The 17,410-nt window shown below is 41.7% G+C and overlaps 1 protein-coding gene across 1 annotated transcript in view; it reads right to left on the bottom strand.

Moving 5' to 3' along the window:
• DECR1 (2,4-dienoyl-CoA reductase 1) overlaps window positions 1-17,410 on the bottom strand; it is an 81,764-nt gene that overhangs the window by 10,198 nt on the left and 54,156 nt on the right. Inside the window, exons 6-8 of the mRNA XM_077492996.1 lie at window positions 3,465-3,564; window positions 2,581-2,653; window positions 2,328-2,474 (exon numbers count right to left, since the gene is read on the bottom strand). Coding sequence (XP_077349122.1) covers window positions 2,328-2,474; window positions 2,581-2,653; window positions 3,465-3,564 — 320 coding nt within the window. The remainder of the gene's footprint in view (window positions 1-2,327; window positions 2,475-2,580; window positions 2,654-3,464; window positions 3,565-17,410) is intronic.

The raw sequence follows: 17,410 nt of genomic DNA, 5'->3' as shown, positions 1-17,410 counted from the left end.
GTTCGCTCTGAGGTGAATTTGTTGAAAAATATTAGATCTATGGACAGGGTCAATAAGTAAAGCTTTGTTACAAAAAACAAATCAAGAAAAAAGAAAAAAAAAAACAGTTTCTTCAGTGGTGCCTTGGCAAAATGCTTAAAAAATAAATAAAAAATAAAAATAAAAAAAATGTATACAAACCAGTGGGTGGATGAATCCTGTCTTAGTTGCACAAAGCCACAGGTTTTGCATTGTGCACCATAACAAACCTTCCAGTCATCGGTGCACTAACGTACCAATGACAATCGTTGATAAGGGGTACATTGGGTGCCTGCATACTCTGTCACTCCTTGTCAACACAGGGTCACATTAGCTGGGTGAGGGAGAGATACTAAGGGAGAAGAAAAACACTGGAATACTAGTCAGTACCAGTGTGCTGACAAGTCACGTTTTGATGGAAGTTTTTTCTTCCTCAATCTCCAAAGTCTTATATATGGCCCCAAGTAAGTCCTCTACGTCTTCTAGGGACAATTTGTACTTTTGCCCCTTTTTCTCTTTTCCTCCCCATCCTCCTGCTCCGAACTTGAGCTGTTGGTGATTATGCCAACCGCGCTGCTACCCGCTCTTTCCCTCCCCATCTCCTGTGACCCGGAGGCAACTGATCTTAGCGAGGCTATGGAAGAGGAACTTCCAGAGGGAGCGATTGGGGGTTTAACCTGTGCAATACATTTTTTAAGATCAAGGTAGTGGCTAAATTCTCCCAAAGCTTTTTGTGTAGATTGCACCTGACTGTTTTTTTAACCACCAGTCTGTCAATGCACACTTGGCATAGCGGCTCTGTGCATTTCAAGAGCATCTTGATAGCACATTTTGCACATCGCTTTCTGGGAGTGGGTTTTGGTTCTTAAGAAGGCTTGGCCTGCCAAGACAAACACAGGGGCTCATGGCTGTGAGAAAAAAAAAAAAAAGTATACTCAACCCGCCAAACAATGTGCACACCCAGTACTAAGCCTTGTATTGTCCCAGCCCGCTAGAGACCACCACCATCTAGCTAGCTGTTCCCAAACTGGACAACAAAGGGTCACCCACTGGTGCCTACCTGTGTCCCGCTGGTGCCTGCATCCCTGGGAGCCTGGACAGATGACAGAGCATCATCCTCCTGCGTCCTGGACCTTTCAGTGGTGTCCATGTTGTCCCCTGAAGCCTCATCCATGATAATGGCACCAGCCAGCCATTCAAGCTTCCCACGCTTTTAAGGGGATGGACCAGTTCCCCTGCACACGCCAATGACATCAACCCACCCCGGAAACGATGTGCCGCGTCTTCCGGGTCAATCAGCCTCCAGATGCGGGTATGCGAAGCCACCAAGGGGATGATGTATCGGCACCTTTCTCCACGCCTGGGCTAAGAAGAAGCCAGAATCCTGGTCACCTCCTGCTTGCAGCCTAAGGAGGGTTGCCCGTGGCCGCATGTCCGACCTCCTCCGCCAAACATACGGTAAGAGTGCACTTACCCCCCCCAGCCCAAAAGCGCACACCGCGTGCTTCCTGCTGGCCATGAGACACATGTCCCAGTTCAGCACTTGGGAGAAGGAGCTTCCGGCAGTCCCTTCAGGCAACATGTCTCCTCTGGACGGTGGAAACACTAAGACTGACCAGGGTACGCCTTTTAAAGAAATGAATGGCAATGTGTTTCCTGTGTGTGTGGAGCTCCATCTCTCAACGACTGACCTGGAAGACGACCGGGGGAAAACAATTGGTAACACACTACGCCGTGAAGGACTGAAATCCTGCAGTGCCTGTATGGTCCCTTGCTCAAGAAAACACATGTACAGGCCTGTCTGAAGTTTGATAATGAGCATCTGAATGATTCTACAGAGGAGAAATGGGTGAAAGTGTTGGTCAGATGAGAAACGTCTGACCTCTGTGATTGCTAACAAGGGTTTTGCCACCAAGTACCAAGTCATGTTTTGCGAAGGGGTCAAATACTTATTTCACGCATTAAGTGGAAATCAGTTTATAACTTTTTTGAAATGTGTTTTTGTGGATTTTCTTGTTCCTCCCAAGTGATGTGTTGGATTATATTTAAACCTTTTTTTTTGGGGGGGGGGGGTTATGGTTAATGGATAAGGTCAGTTGAATGAGGTGATTTTACCAAATATATGGTAATATTTAGTATTTATTATAACCAAAATTGAATTACTTTTCTGAAGCCAGAGTTGTGGCCTCCTCCATTATGGACTTTTTTGCTTTAAACTTGGTTCATGCAGACGTAATTTTCACTGTTCCACTTACACTCTCATATAAAAATAATTAAAAAAAATAAAAAATCCCAAGCAATAAACTTACTGCTCCAGACACCCAATTGGCATAGTCACTGCACAGGTACACTGCAAGATTGGCTAGTTCTTCAACAGTTCCAAGGCGTCCACAGGGAATTCTTTTTGGCATATCAGCCTCAAAAGCTCCAGTGGGATCTAAGCGGCTAAAAGCTCCCTGATATAGAGAAAACAAGGAATAATTAGGAAAAAAAAAAATCGTGTGCAATTCTAAAAACTTTAATTATGAAATCTATACTACGGTTTATGAAACTTTCACGCACCTTTGTTTTTATGGGCCCAGGCTGTATCACATTAAACCTCATTCCGTATTTTCCCCATTCAGCAGCAAGGGATCTTCAATATGGAAGAAAGCAAAAATACATCATTTCTGCAAAAGACTTTGAAATAGCCCACAAATGCAATTTATATTCCTCTTAATCCTACATGAAAATATCTACTTTGCCACTTGTTGGGTCATGAGAGTGGGGTATCTATTCTTTGGGGACATTACTAATACAATGCACGGCTGCTTGGTAGCACAGGTAACATCACATTTCATTGTCAAATTTTCCCATACATGATATATTGATCAGCATGGCATAATGGATATTGTAACTTGGCTGGTGTGTACATAAAAAAAAAAAGGGGGCCCCAAAAGAAAACATTTCCTGTACAGAAGAAAAAAATAAATAAAAATAAAAAAAAAAGCATGCAAATAACCCATTTTCTAAGAATACAACACCTGTGTCCTGTATGATTAAGATAAAGCAATTATTCAATTAGATGCTATTGGCTCGTTATAAATAAGCATTATTGAATATGCATTTTGATTACTTATATGCTACCAACAGGTTATCTGACAAGAAATGTGTACATTGAACCTGACCCTGAAGAAACATAAAATTGAATGTGTCTACTTTAGCAATACAAAATCATATACATTTAGGGATAAATTCAGTAGAAGACTATTAACCTACCAAAAATTTCTGGAGTCCTAGAGAAAAAGTCATGCAAACATTAACACGTAGGAATTATCACTGCTAGGAAAAAAAAAAAAAAAAACACAACAGTAGCCCAGCACTGTAAGGAAAGCCTACCATGCTCCTGTTCTGCCCTTAAAGCAGTTATTAGTATTAAGGTGTACTGAGTATCATGAAGAACTTACTTGCACAGAGCTTCTACACCTGCCTTAGCAGAAGCACTAGGGACTAAAAAGCCAGTCCCGCTTTCTGCATATATTGTCGTAATAGCCAGAAATGCAGCACCTGAAATTAGATAAACAGGACTGGTAGACATACAGTCAATTTTACTGAAAATGCAATAATAAAAATGATTAACATTCACACAAATAAGAATTGGTTTCATGTTTTTTCATAACATATTTATGTGCACTTTCAGATAAGCTCAATATCTGAACTAATGATCTAAAAAACTACACTATAGAGAGTTTCTGCCATTTGTAATTTCATAGGCATGTTTTGAATCTCCATAAGTCTTTAGAATGAGGAATGTCTGTCATTTATCTTCCCATAGAGAGTTTGCCACCACCAATACTTAGACTATATTTAGGCTAGAGGGATAGCCAAGTAAAAAAGACATTTGGATTTAAAAAGATTGTCTGTATTTATGTTTTTTCAAATAGATTATTTCTTCAAAATAGATTTAGCAGGTGCAACCAGGACTGGCTAAAGATTCCTGTCCCAATAAAACCTTTAATATAAGGAATAACTAAATGTCTTCAAAAGCCTCACTGGTGTCCGATAACTCTTATACATATTCTAATTGTTTTCTTTTACAAGCCTCTAAAGAGCTTCTGGAGACCCAATATCTTTTGCTTAGAAATACATACAGGATAATGGAGTTTCTCAGAAAATGGAATGTTTCAGCATATCAAAGATAAATCTTGCAAAAATTCCTCTTTTCAGAGATTTTTTTTTAGAGAAATGAGTTTCAAATGAATGTGGTCTCAGGAGAGCTTGCAAGAACTGTGAAATTTTAAAAATATAAAAATAACAGCTGAGCAAAGCTGAATTCCCCCCCCACATGGAAAAAAAAAAAAAAAAAAAAAAAAAAAAAAAAACTCGTCAGCTACACAATCCAAAAGTTATCTAATCTCTTTACTGCTCCACCATTCCACCAGTTAGACTTGAGATCAAGAGGAAAGTGCTAGTTGTCTACAATAGGAGTAAGATTTTACCGTAATTTCAGTGTAAATTTACTTTACATATTTGAAAAGTCTGCAATGCAACTGAAGAATGCCTAAGCGTTTCGGTTTCTAATGGAAACAGAAATGTGAAGTTTATTATGAATAGAGAAAGCTTTTGCTATATAAACTCATAACTGTTTGAGGAGGTTTAGAGGACACTGAGCAACATATGAACGCTGAAAAATAATAAATTGCAAGTGTCTTGTAATACTCTTCTACTGGAAATTTCCTGGCTTTTACCAAATCACAAGAAGAGAGTGCTATAAGTTTTAAAAGAATGTCATTTTAGAAAACGAAATAAAAAAATCTGATGATGATGATGATGATGATGATGATGATAATCATCATCATCATCATCTCTTCATTTACGAAACCAGTTGGGACTTTTGGAGCCTTAAAAGCAGAGTTCCACCCAAAAATGGAACTTCCGCTTTAAGTACTTTTGACTCCCTGACATGCCACATTTGGCATGGTCATCGTTTTGGGGGGGGGGGGGGGGGGAGCGGGTACCGCGTTTTCACAGGTACCTAGCTCCCACTTACTCTCCTGGTGGTGTGGCACAGAGCAGAAGTTCACCTCTCCCTCCAATCTTCTGGGACACCTCCCAGGTCCCAGAGGATTGCCCGATCATTGACAACGTGCAGCGCGGCTCAGGGAAGGGCAGTGCGTGCCCAACTGTGAAGACACTTGCAATGCCGGCCTGGCAGAGAGAAGGGGGAGATAAGGCTTTGAGCGGCCACATCGTGGGACAGGTGAGTGTCTGTTTATTAAAAGTCAGCAGCTACACTTTTTGTAGCTGCCGACTTTTTTTTTTTTATCAAAGAAACAAACTTTATTGATAAAAGAAGGAAACAGAGAAGATGACATACATAGTAGGCATACATACGGTAACATCTAGTAACAAGGGCCGTTCTGGCCAAAGCAGCGTTGCATACATGAGTGCGTTGGGTTAGCTGTGCTGTATAGGGTTCAGACACCCATCATAGGTATAGTCAGCATAGAGCTAATTTGTGTCAACCAGGGGAGGGGGAGCAGACAGAAAAAAAAAAGGAAGGGGGAAGGGGACATAGTGCAAGTAGGCCCATGAGGTGGAGGAAGCACAGAAAGGGGAAAGCAGAGGGGGGAGGGAGGCAAGGGATCAATATGTCAACGTTTCAAGTACATGTCTCCCCATCCCCCAACCATCTACCCCAGATCCGCTCGTATTTAAGTGGACATCCTCTATGCGTATAGATCAGTTTTATACGGGAGGGTATCGTTAACCTCTTTCTTCCAGCATTGGATCGTGGGGGGGAGGGCCTGCATCCAGCCACGAGCAATCACTTTTCTCGCCAGGAACAGCGTTTCATGCAAAAAGGTGCGAAAGGATTTGTCAGCGTCCAATTCTGGCAATAGACCAAGCAGGCACAGCTTTGGGTCAAGGCTAGCAGGAGAGCCCATTTGGTCATGGAGAAAGCGGTAGCTGCCGACTTTTAAATTGGTGGAACTCCGTTTTAAGATTCCAAGCACAGATATCTTTATAAAAACCTTGACGTTATAGACTTCTAGCACCAGCAGAAATTTTTTATTGCCTATAAGAGCTCATGACTAGTTAAGAAAGATGATGTCTTTGAAAAAGAGTAGCAATATCTAATAAGAAATTAACAACTTGTCGACTGCGTAACGTACATTTACTGCAGCAATATGGCTCTATTGCGCGAAATCACCCATCTGTATGTCATTTAATGCAATAGCCTCTAGGGTGTGCATGTGCGCTGCCGGAGACGCGATCGTACACCGATTGGACAAAAGGGGGGATCAGCGTGATCATTCCGAGAGGCAGAACAGTGTTCTGCCTATGTAAACAAGGCAGATTGCCATTCTGACAGGGGAAAAGATGGAGATCTTGTGTTTGTCTGTCTTCACCCAGTCAGGGCAACCCCCCCACAGTTAGCAAGCACTCCCAGGGAACACATTTAACCCTTTGATTGCCCCTGATGTTAACCCCTTCCCTGCAATTGTCATTAGTACAGTAACAGTGCATATTATTTAACACTAATCCCTGTAATGTCACTGTTGCCCCAAAAAAAAAAAAAAAAAAAAAAGTGTCAAAAAAGTGTCAGTTAGGTGTCCGATTTCTTCTGTCACAGTGCCGCTCTCAGTCACCGATTGCCGCCAATAAAGGTAAAACTAGTAAAATAAATAAAAAATTCCATAAAAATATCCCATGGCTTATTGGGATTTATTTTATTTTTTTTGCCAAAAACATGTAGCAGAATACACGTTGGCCTAAAGTGATGAAGACATTTTCTTTTTACATTTTTTTTCCCCATTGGATGCGTTTTACAGCAGAATTTTTGCTTTGTTTATATCGCAAAAAAAATTAAAAAACCACAGAGGTGATCAAATACCACCAAAAGAAAGCTCTATTTGTGTTTGGTAATAAAAAAAATAAAAAACACACATCAACTTTATTTGGGCACAGCATTGCATGACCATGCAATTGGCAGTTAAACTAACACAGTACCGTATAGCAAATAATGATCTGGTCATTAAGGGGGTAAAACCTTACAGTGCTGAAGTGGTTAAAGACTTTCCACCAGCATACAAGTCTTAGTAGGTTACCTTTCGTACAGAGAAGGTAAAGCCAGGTTGTTCATTAAAATCTAAAATGTCAGAAGACACCTCTGACCTTCCTGTGGCTCTCTTCATACAACTGCATTCAGAAGAAGTTGTTAGAAACTGAAATGAAGGTCAAGCTTCTTTTACAAAAACGTCAAAAACTTTGCATATCTCTGTTACACAGCACATTTAGTCTGCTTAGGCTGCGTATTTTGGGGAAAAGAGGAAAGTGTTTGAAATGGAGGTACGATTATGTTTACATGTTTCAAAAGAGCAGCCTAGTATGAACCAACGTATTTGCAGGATTGTATAAGGATATTATGCACGTCTACCCAAGGCTATAACTTTGGAAAATGGGTTACTATGACATGGAGAGGAACTAGCTAACCTATAGGTAACCCTTCCCACAATGTGTTCTGTTGCTTTAAAAATGTCTCACTGGCAGTACACCCAGAATTGAGATTAGGACTGCACTACAGAGTACCCCGACACAGAGCCACTCAGCATTTGGTTTGCGAGATTAAAAAAAAAAAAAGAAAAAAAAAAAAAAAAAGCTTTGCATTAGTGCATGCTTTTAGAATATTTCCCAATGTCCAGAATAGTAGATTTTTTTTTTTTTTTTTTTTACAATTCAAACTTACCACAGCTCATCGGGGGAAGACATGCATTTGTATTCTGCATCAACCTTAGTTAAATTATTAATCGTTTTATAATAAATGAAAAGTTATCAAAACAATTCTAATTAAAACTATTCCTGCCTTAAGGATATCTATACAAAATTTAATACCACAGTGGGGATGGAGAATCTGACTCGGCTAATCAAAATTGATAGCAGTGAAATATGCTTCAATTGGAGCACAATAAATTGAGTCATGAGCTATGTACACATTTACTGGACGCGCCTGGAGAGATCCAAGAACAACTAAATTGAGCTGGAGATCGTATACCCCCATATTGCACACAATGGACCAAAGATCCGATAAATCAAAAGAGTGGACATAAATAGAAGTCTCCTTGTAGAATAACTCATTATCACAAGACACACATCACTGTAAATGTCTATGAAGGTCATTTGGTTATGGTGTAATATGTGGCTGAATATACTGTAAATGTATTCAGTTGTTCAGTAGGTTGTAAATTGTAAGCCCTTTTAAAGGATCGTTTCTCTTCAAACTGATTTATCAGTAATTGATGGACCCTGGCAAGAGATTGCGTTACCCACTGGCTTCCTATATCACTTGCTCAGTCCAGCAACACGATCTCCATCTGGTGTCAAAATGTTTTATTTTCTTCGCCATAGTCTTACTCTTTAATCCAATTTAAGGGGCAATTCCACCGTTACATAAAAAAAAATGTAAACTCTGGCGCCATGTGAGCATGGAGTGATCTGCCTTGGCTCCCACACCCCCCTGGCTCATCCGCACACATACGCTGCACCACAGCAATAGCCTTTGCGAGCGGCAGACACCGCTTCGATCTGGAGGGGTGGATGGATCGATTTGTGGAGCGTTCCGCTCTCCGCCTTACACAGGCTCCCCCTGCAGCCCGCCCGAGGCAGAAACTGCCATGGCGGCCGCTACCGCGGCCAAGGATATCTCCGCTCTGCCTCTCTATCAGGCTCTGTATCTCCCCGAGGACACAGAGGCGACACATGCCAAGATAGCTCTGGTGGTAGCCCAGCTCCTCACCCCCATGATAGCAAAGGCAGTGGACAAGGCTGTCCAGCATGGCATGGAGCAGCTAAGGCAGGACATACACAATGTCTCCTGAAGGAGACATCACCCTCCTCCAGGAGACTCATTTAGGTGAGCAAGATGTTCAACGCCTCAAGAAACTACAGGTGGGTGTGGTCCTTGGTTCCTCAGCATTAGGGCGCAAAGCAGAGGTGATCATCTTTCTACATAAAAACCTGCCATACACCATTCGATAATTTGACAAAGACCAACGATCTGACAATTGCCTCAAAAGATATAGTCATCTCCAACATCTACGCAGTCAACTCCCTGGATACTGCATTTTTCCAAGACCTCTCCTCGTGGGTACTTCGTTCCTCAGACACACTTCACCTAATGGGTGGGGATTTTAACAGTGTTATAAACAAATAGGAGGATAAATCATCGCCATGTCCATCATTAGGCGCCCCCCCCCAATCATCCACTCAACAGCCCACTACATTATTAGCCACTATAATGTCCCTTTTACACGTCAGATATTTGGCATCTAACCCACCCTACAGATTAGGGAACATACTTTCTATTCTATTCTTCTATTTGCTCCTCTGTCCTAATCCCGAAGGTAAAGTATTCCATAATTTCGGAAATAGCAATTTCCAATCACAGCCCTATAGCGGTAGTTTTGGACGATTTCAAACCCAAAGATAAACCCCCCCCCCCCCCCCCCCGGCGGTTCCCATAGTTTTTAGCAGACAATGAGGATTTCCGGCATACAATCAACAAAATCTGGAATGACTATGTGCTCACTAAATGCTGAACATGTATTTAACCCCAATCAATCTATTCTGGGAGACAGGCAAGGCGTTCTACGGGGTATAATCATTTCTTACACTACCCAATATAAAAAGCATTCATTCTCCAGAGTAATACTGGCAGGCAAGTGCTGCTCTAAGGAAAGCCCAAGCAGATCTGACCCTACACCACTCTCCAATAGGATAGGAATAGGCAGGCATGGCTAGCTGCTAAACGATGCTTCGACCTATGGGCAGATCAAAGGGAATAGATTAAGACCTCTTACTGTTCCCTCCACCTACATAAATATGGTAACAGAGACCCCTACACCCTTGCACATTACAGGGCTGAGGGACAGTATGGGACCCTTACGATCTCCCAATCAGAGATAACTGCTCTACCGACTGAATTCTATGAACAATAGAATTGACCTGGACAAAGCACAATCTCTCCTCACTTCAGTTAAATGTCTACATTATCAGATGCCCAACTAGACTCCTTAAATGCTCCTATCTCCCTGACTGAAATTCTCTCCACCATCAAACATTAAAACAAAGCACCTGGCCCTGATGGGTATCCAGCGGAGTTATACAAGCTAACAAGGGAATACATACCACAAACCCTACGAGTCTTTACAGGTATATGGGAGGCTGGGCCATAACTCCCTACGGGATCTATGACATTCATAAAGTTACTGGCAAAAAAGGGAAAAGACCTGACTCTTTGGGGGTCATATCGCCCCCTCTCCCTAATTAATGTTGGCTTGAAAATTTTGTCCAAAATCATTGCATCCCGCTTAGCCTCTATACTCCCTACACTTCTCCAACCGGGGGTTTGTCACAGGTAGGTCTGCAGTGCCCAACATTAGCAAAGGCATACTAGCCCTGGAACATGCCAAACGCCACCCAAACAAAAGACATAGCCATTCTATTGATGTCGAAAAAGCCTTTGATAATAATCAGCTTTCAATGGTTGTTTTTGGTATTGAAGAAGTTTGGGATCCTGGGCCCAGTAGCAAATTTCATACAAACAATGTATTCCACTCCCACAGCTTGTCTAGTGAGGTCAGGTAACATACCAGCCCCAATCCATTTGACAAAGGGAATGCGCAATAGAACCACTGTCCCGATTACTAAAGGACCACCCACTCCTCTCAGGAATCCAAATCAGAGACGTTAAGATGAAAACGGTGCTCTTCCTATCATTTAAGATATTTTTTATAATTTTCGACACTGCTCAGGACTACGCATTCATTTCACTAAGAGTGAGGTACTTCCACTACACTCGACACTCCCATCGTTGGACCCAATCCCCTTTACAATTAGCGAAACATTCCATAACGTACCTAGGTATTAGAATAGGCCAGGATCCCTCTTCTCTATACCACCTCCATACTATTGTTTTTAGGAAGATGCCATTTATACAAAATGGTCTTCATTTGTCAGATTGCTATATCCCCTACAAACACTTCCACTGCTACTTAAGCACAAAGACATTCAAAATCTCAACAAGGTATTGATGACTTTTCTGTGGCAATCCAAGAGACCACACATCGCTAGGCACAAACTACATCTTCCGAAACACGAGGGAGGAGTGGGATTACCTGATCTCCACCTATACAAACCCTCTCAGGTCTCCTTAAACAGGGCATGGACTGGTTATTACCTAGCTCCAACTATGACAACTATGCCTTGGAGTCGGCCTTGGTCTCTCCCCTCTACCTATCAGCAGTACTCAACTCTCCTCTCAAGGTCTTGCCATCTCATTTGAGAAGCAACTCTGATAAGAGACACAGTAGTGGCATGGAGAGGTATGTAAGCATATGAAGGTACCTTATACCATCTCAAATCACCTCCCTATACAAGGCAATCCGTTGTTCCCTGCAGGAATAACACATGAAGCATTCCTAACATGGTTTACACTGGGCCTAACCCGGGCAGCCTCATTGCTTTACCCAGGCACCTGCAACATTCAAACCTTTCAGGAGGCCGCAAAACATAACCTACCCCCGCACCATTACTTCCACTATCTCCAACTGGTGGCTTTTGGTAAATCACAACTGGGCCAGGTGGGAACCAACCTAGTTCATCAAGTGGTCGACAAAGCAGTACAACAAAAAACCTCAATCTACCTCGATACTATATTCCCAAATCCTGCAGCACACTACGTCTTCCATAGCGCACTTCATTGGGAAAGCTTGGTCTAACGAGCTTCCAGAATTAGAGGACACTACACAAATCCTGAAAGGATACACGACAGTACACAAGATCATAATCAAATAACGGAGGGAGACTCAATTTAAAAATTGTACACAGGGCATTTATACCAGCCCTGATGGATTGGGCCAACCCACTCCTAGCAGAAGGCCTGCTAGCGTTGCAGCAAGGACAAACACTTTTACAATGCTTTTGGTCATGCACTGCAAGCCATGTTTTCTGGGATTGAATAATTCAATATATTCGTGGTATCACGTCCACAAAACTACCTAAAGACCATCTAATTTGTCTCTTCAGTTATTCCTCCCCTGTGGTTTCGAATACACCAAACTACGGGAGACCAATACCCCTGACTCCATGGATGCATTTAGGTCTCTTGACAGCCAGGAGGGCCCTCACGTGGGCCTGGACCTCTACTCACAGTCCATCGCTCTCCACTGTAAAGAAAGACCTGAATTCACTCCTGTACCTTGAAAAGATGGATGCTATGCTACAAAACCTTGGAACTACCAATCGTTTTTTCACACGCTGGAAGGTCTTCATAGAGTACACTTACACTGCCAGAAATCCACCAACTAATGGCCACCTTCCAATACACTACCTGGTATGTCAAGGCAAATCTTACCAACTCTTTGGGAAAACTAAAGTTACCCGACTCCAGCTCCAACATGGGCAGTAAACCCCCTCATCCTAGCGGAGGAACATCTGCATCCACCTTATAAGGGGCTTCCCATCACCCCTTACTCTTTCTCTATTACCCTGGAACGGTATCCACTATCCATGAGACCATGTAGTATGTATAACCATATATTTAGCACTAATGTACAGCAATCTTAGATAAAGCCACCCCCCAAGTTTGTACTTTATTCTACATAGTTTGGATTTATGTCAGCTTGTATTGTTATTTTTCTGAACATTGATGTAATGTTTAAACTTGGAAAAAAAAAAAAAAAAAAAAAAAAAAAAAAAAAAAAAATGTAAATATGAATTTCTAAGACCCTCCCCATTCCTCCAGTCCCCACTGCACTCACCTGCTTTAATGAGAATCATCCACCACCTATGACTGCTGTACTAATCTACACACATTTAAAACTAATTGGTCAGCAAAGTAACGTGACTGCGCTGGACAATGAAAGTCTGTTTCCGGAACAGAACAAGCTTTCACGTGGTCAGTGCTGTAAGGGGTCTGCGCTAACCAATTACCGTAGGCCTTTGCCACCATTATGGTGGCCTGTGGCTGTGTTTCGGAGTTTTAGACCCCCTTCACATTGGGGCGTTTTTTCAGGCGCTTTACAAGCACTATTTTTAGCCCAAAAGCGCCTGAAAAAACGCCCCAATGTGAAGGGGGTCTAAAACTCCGAAAAACGCCACCCCTGCAGCCCCAGTGCGAGCCCGAGTGCTTTCATACTGGAGCGGTGCGCTTGCGTCTTTCCAACGGTGTGGGAGCAGCGTATACAGCGCTACTCCATTGCACCTGCCATTGAAATCAATAGGTACCACCGCCAAAGCGCTTTGGGGTTAAAATCGCCGCTATAACAGATATACCACTAAACGTCCCCCCGCCCCAGTGTGAAAGTACCTTAAAAGTGTACGGCACAGCTTACTGGCAGATGTGGGTGGCAGCAAACCAGGAGTGGAAAGGGTGTGGCCATTTGTTTGTGTAAAAGATGGAATTGCCCCTTAATAGAGGTGCAGCATGACCTGAAGAGGGAGCGATGTTTGCTCTGGAATACGTTGAATTATTTTACAGTTTTTTTTTTTATTAAATTGAAGTTTTAATCAAACTGCGCTGAGTTAGACTGAATTCCTCAGATACTTCGATTTTTACAGAAACACATTTTACAAGGCACAGTTTCCATGGCTTACTCACCCGCCGTTTTACCCAGGTGAGCCTTCCCATGCCAATCTGTTCTCAGTGTTATAAATCGCTGCACTTCAAAAAACAGCAAGCCTATATTTATTTAGGTTTCTTTTCATCTTTACCATGTGAAAGAAAATTGGATATGCTGGTTCACCATCGCAAATACAGCGTTTTCCCAGCCATTTTAGGATGCAAGAACCTTCTATTAAATGTGATAATTACTGTCCCACTGATACTCATAGGTGCCTTGTCTCTTATTTTCTAGTGCTTGCACTAAAGTGGGATGAAAAAAAAAAAAAAAAAAAATATATATATTTTTGCAGAAAGTGCGGTTTTCAGCACTGTCAATGCCGATTCACAATTCCGTAGCTCTATTAATCAGCATCTAGCCACACCTAGTTTGGTCCACCACTTTCTAGTTCGACAGCATTGCCTTCATTCTTGAAACCCTCCTACTGTGGGATGCAGTGTCTGGGAGGTAGTGTGGGATACTCAGATGGAGGATGCGGCTCAGGCAAGGAAGGAACTTTTTTTTGTTTACTTTATGAAGCTTGTGCATCCCATAACTTGATTTGGGACTTGTTTAGAGTGTCATATAGGAGCCTTTACTTGTAATTTAAAGCTGATCGCCATATTTTACTTAGCTTTAAATAGATTGTTTGGAACAAGCTGGTCTAAACAAACTTTACCAACATTTTAAACGGCTGTGTGCGCTGTATATGTAGCCCCCGCTACATACCATATACAGTGTTGTGTTCTGGCAGTGGGACGAATTTCCTGCCCTGCTTCCTGAACAAAATAGGAGTTGGGATGAGCACTCCTCTGCAATTCAGAAAAGGCTTTGTATTCTATAAATGAATTCAAAGATCCTTCGATGAGGTGGAGAGGTGGGCTGATGTAATCACCAATCAGGAGAAGATTTGCATTCATTCATAGAGTACAAAGTTTCCTCTGCATGGCTGAGCAGCGCTCAGCCTGAGTAAATTTTTTTCCGGGAGTGGGACGGAAAGTTCTCATCCCCCTGTCAGAACACATCACTGTATATTAGGGATCTTCAAACTTTGGCCCTCCAGCTGTTGTGGAACTACAAGTCCCAGGAGGACATTCACAGACATGACTAGGCATGATGGAAATTGTAGTTCCTGAATTGGAGGGACATAGTTTGAGGACCCCTGCTGTATATTGTATGTAGTTGATGCTACATACAGGTTTTACAGTGAAAAGAGCCGTGGCAACTGTGAATGGGGTAAATAGTTTGTTTTCCGCATTCAGTTTGTTTGGACCATACCCCTTTCCATAGTTTATTTGGACCAGCTTGGTCAAAACTAACCATTTCAAAAGTTTCATGAAATGTGGAAATCAGCTTTAAAATTATAACTAAAAGGCAAAGCTTTTTTTCTTTTTCTTCGACAGAGTGGAGAGGGTTTAGAACACCCATTAGGCTTTTATTGCCATCTGTGTCCCTATTAGGGAGAGTCACCCTCCATTTGTTTGGTTTACCTTTATCACTGAAAGTAAAACATCCCATATTTTGGTTTGTCCCCAGAAAATCTATAGAGGGGGAATCTTCCAATGGGGATGCTAGTTTTGGTGACCTGTGGAGCCCAATGGATTCCTTTAAATTTGCAGGGATTTCCTCTTGCTTCCTGTTTTGGCTATGGGGTAGGAAGTGAAGGTAAATCTCCCCAATGGGACACAGAAAGCAAAAAAAAAATCCATGACAGGGGTTATAACTCGCCCTTACTCTATCCCAAATGGGAAAAATAAATAAAATATATGTTTTGCCTATAGATCTGCTTTAAGGATTACAAGCATCCACTAACTTTCCTCTGACTAATTTTGTTTTACTATCCCTAGAAAGAATAGAAATTTGATTTGCCAATTGTATTTTTTATGATAGAAGTTGAGAAGTGCAAAAATGCACTTAAAAGTAAAAAAAAAAAAAAATAATCATGTTAAAAAGTCTTAAAAGTAGAAAAAAGAGCCACCATGACATATGACTTACTTTATACAGACAACCGTTACTTTTATCTCATTGCTCCAATCTTTCATAATAAGAGATGTTCTCAGCAGATTAAAGGCAGATCTTCACACCCTAATCCAATTGCCCTTTTACAGGATTTGTCGAATCCGGTATAGTTCCTAGATGTTACATTTGTCACTAGAGACTTTAATGACTGAATTGTCCATCAATGTCCTGCATTTCCCCCATATATTCTTCTTTGATCACCTCTGATTTGATCAGCTTCTTTTACAAGTGTTTTTAAAGATCTATTCTGATAAACACGAGCGGCTGTCTACAATACTCGGCTAAGGACAATGCATTCATCTTTGGTGTCATTTCTCACAACGAGTATTTCATTAAAGTCTGTGTGCCGCGAAGAAACCCTTATCAGATGAAAATGTTTCTGTTGCGCGAGTTATGATGCCTTGCTCAGTTATTATACTGTCATCTATAATAAATTATAGCTTTTCAGGCTCTGGGCTCTGACACATTAGTTAACAGTGTTTTGGTTGTAAACTCCAATTCTCTTTGGAAGGACAATATTTTCCACATGTTGGTGACAGTTCGAATTGGGAAACAAGTTTTCCAAATAACAATTTTCACAGTTTATGTCTCTGAGCTGTCATGTTCAACAAGCTACACCAAATATTTGCAGCTTAAACAATACCCTGCTACACAACATACATTTTGTTTCTGAATTTAGATGACACAAGCTGCCTGCAGAGTGCCCCCAAATGTCTTCCTGGTATTGATCTCGTGGGACGTTGGCCATTATACTGTTTAACCGTATAGTTACCATCAAATTGTGAATCTGGACCTCAAAATAATACAGACAAGGATTTTTAAAGTGTTACTAAACCCAGAACAGTAAAATCAGTGTGTAGATGCAGTAAGAGCATTCTTGTTATACTCACTGTGGAACCTAAGGTGTTTTTACCCAGCACTGTTTCATCCTGACTTCTGATTTTCCCCCTTTTTTACTATCCCCAAACCATCTGCTGATATTAAAGAGCTTTAGGGGTACTCTGCACATGCTCAGTTTGGTGTGTATTCCTAGAGGATGCATTTTGTAAACAGCAGAGGGCCAATCAGCACTGTCCAGGCAGAGGGCCAGGGGTCCTGCTGCCTTTATAGGACAGCCAGAAGAGAATACAACTCCTCCTACAAGCTTTAACCAGTGCTCAGTCAGGCACTGATAGAAGTCACAAGACTGCTATATACTGCTGATGAGAAAAGGTATTTAGCAGTTTATATTTACTAAAATAATTGAATTTCCATGTACATAGAAGAGTGGGAGACCAGATATAGTGAATGCAGGGTCCTGGATTCAGTAACACTTTATTGGTTTCAGGATCTCTATTCCTATCATAAACAACACACATTCACTAAAGCACAATAAACAAGTTTCAAGGTGCAGAAAAATTTGAGGCTGCGTTTTTTTAAAGATTCACAAAGAAAAGCCTGATGGCTATGACTGCTAAGAGGTATACTCCCAAACACTGTTGCATTATTTGCTGACTAGCATTGCCAGTTCACCAATTAGTTGCATTTGGGTTATGTAATACTTTAAGGGATCCCCAAGAGCTCCCAAAAAAAAAAAAACAAATAGCTTCGGGTGATCTCTGGCTCGGTTCGCCTGTAGATTCACCACTTCGGCTCTTGGCTACAGCTTCCCTTCCATGCCGAAAGATGCCCAGCATCCTTCAATCCACTTCCTGTGAATAAAAGACCCACCCCCTTTCCCTGGACTCAGTAGA

This window comes from Lithobates pipiens, unplaced genomic scaffold (assembly GCF_037356315.1).
Source record: "Lithobates pipiens isolate NorthernLeopardFrog02 unplaced genomic scaffold, aLitPip1_a1.2 Scaffold_19, whole genome shotgun sequence".
Classification (NCBI taxonomy): domain Eukaryota; kingdom Metazoa; phylum Chordata; class Amphibia; order Anura; family Ranidae; genus Lithobates; species Lithobates pipiens.
This window is presented reverse-complemented; position numbering and strand designations above follow the sequence as displayed.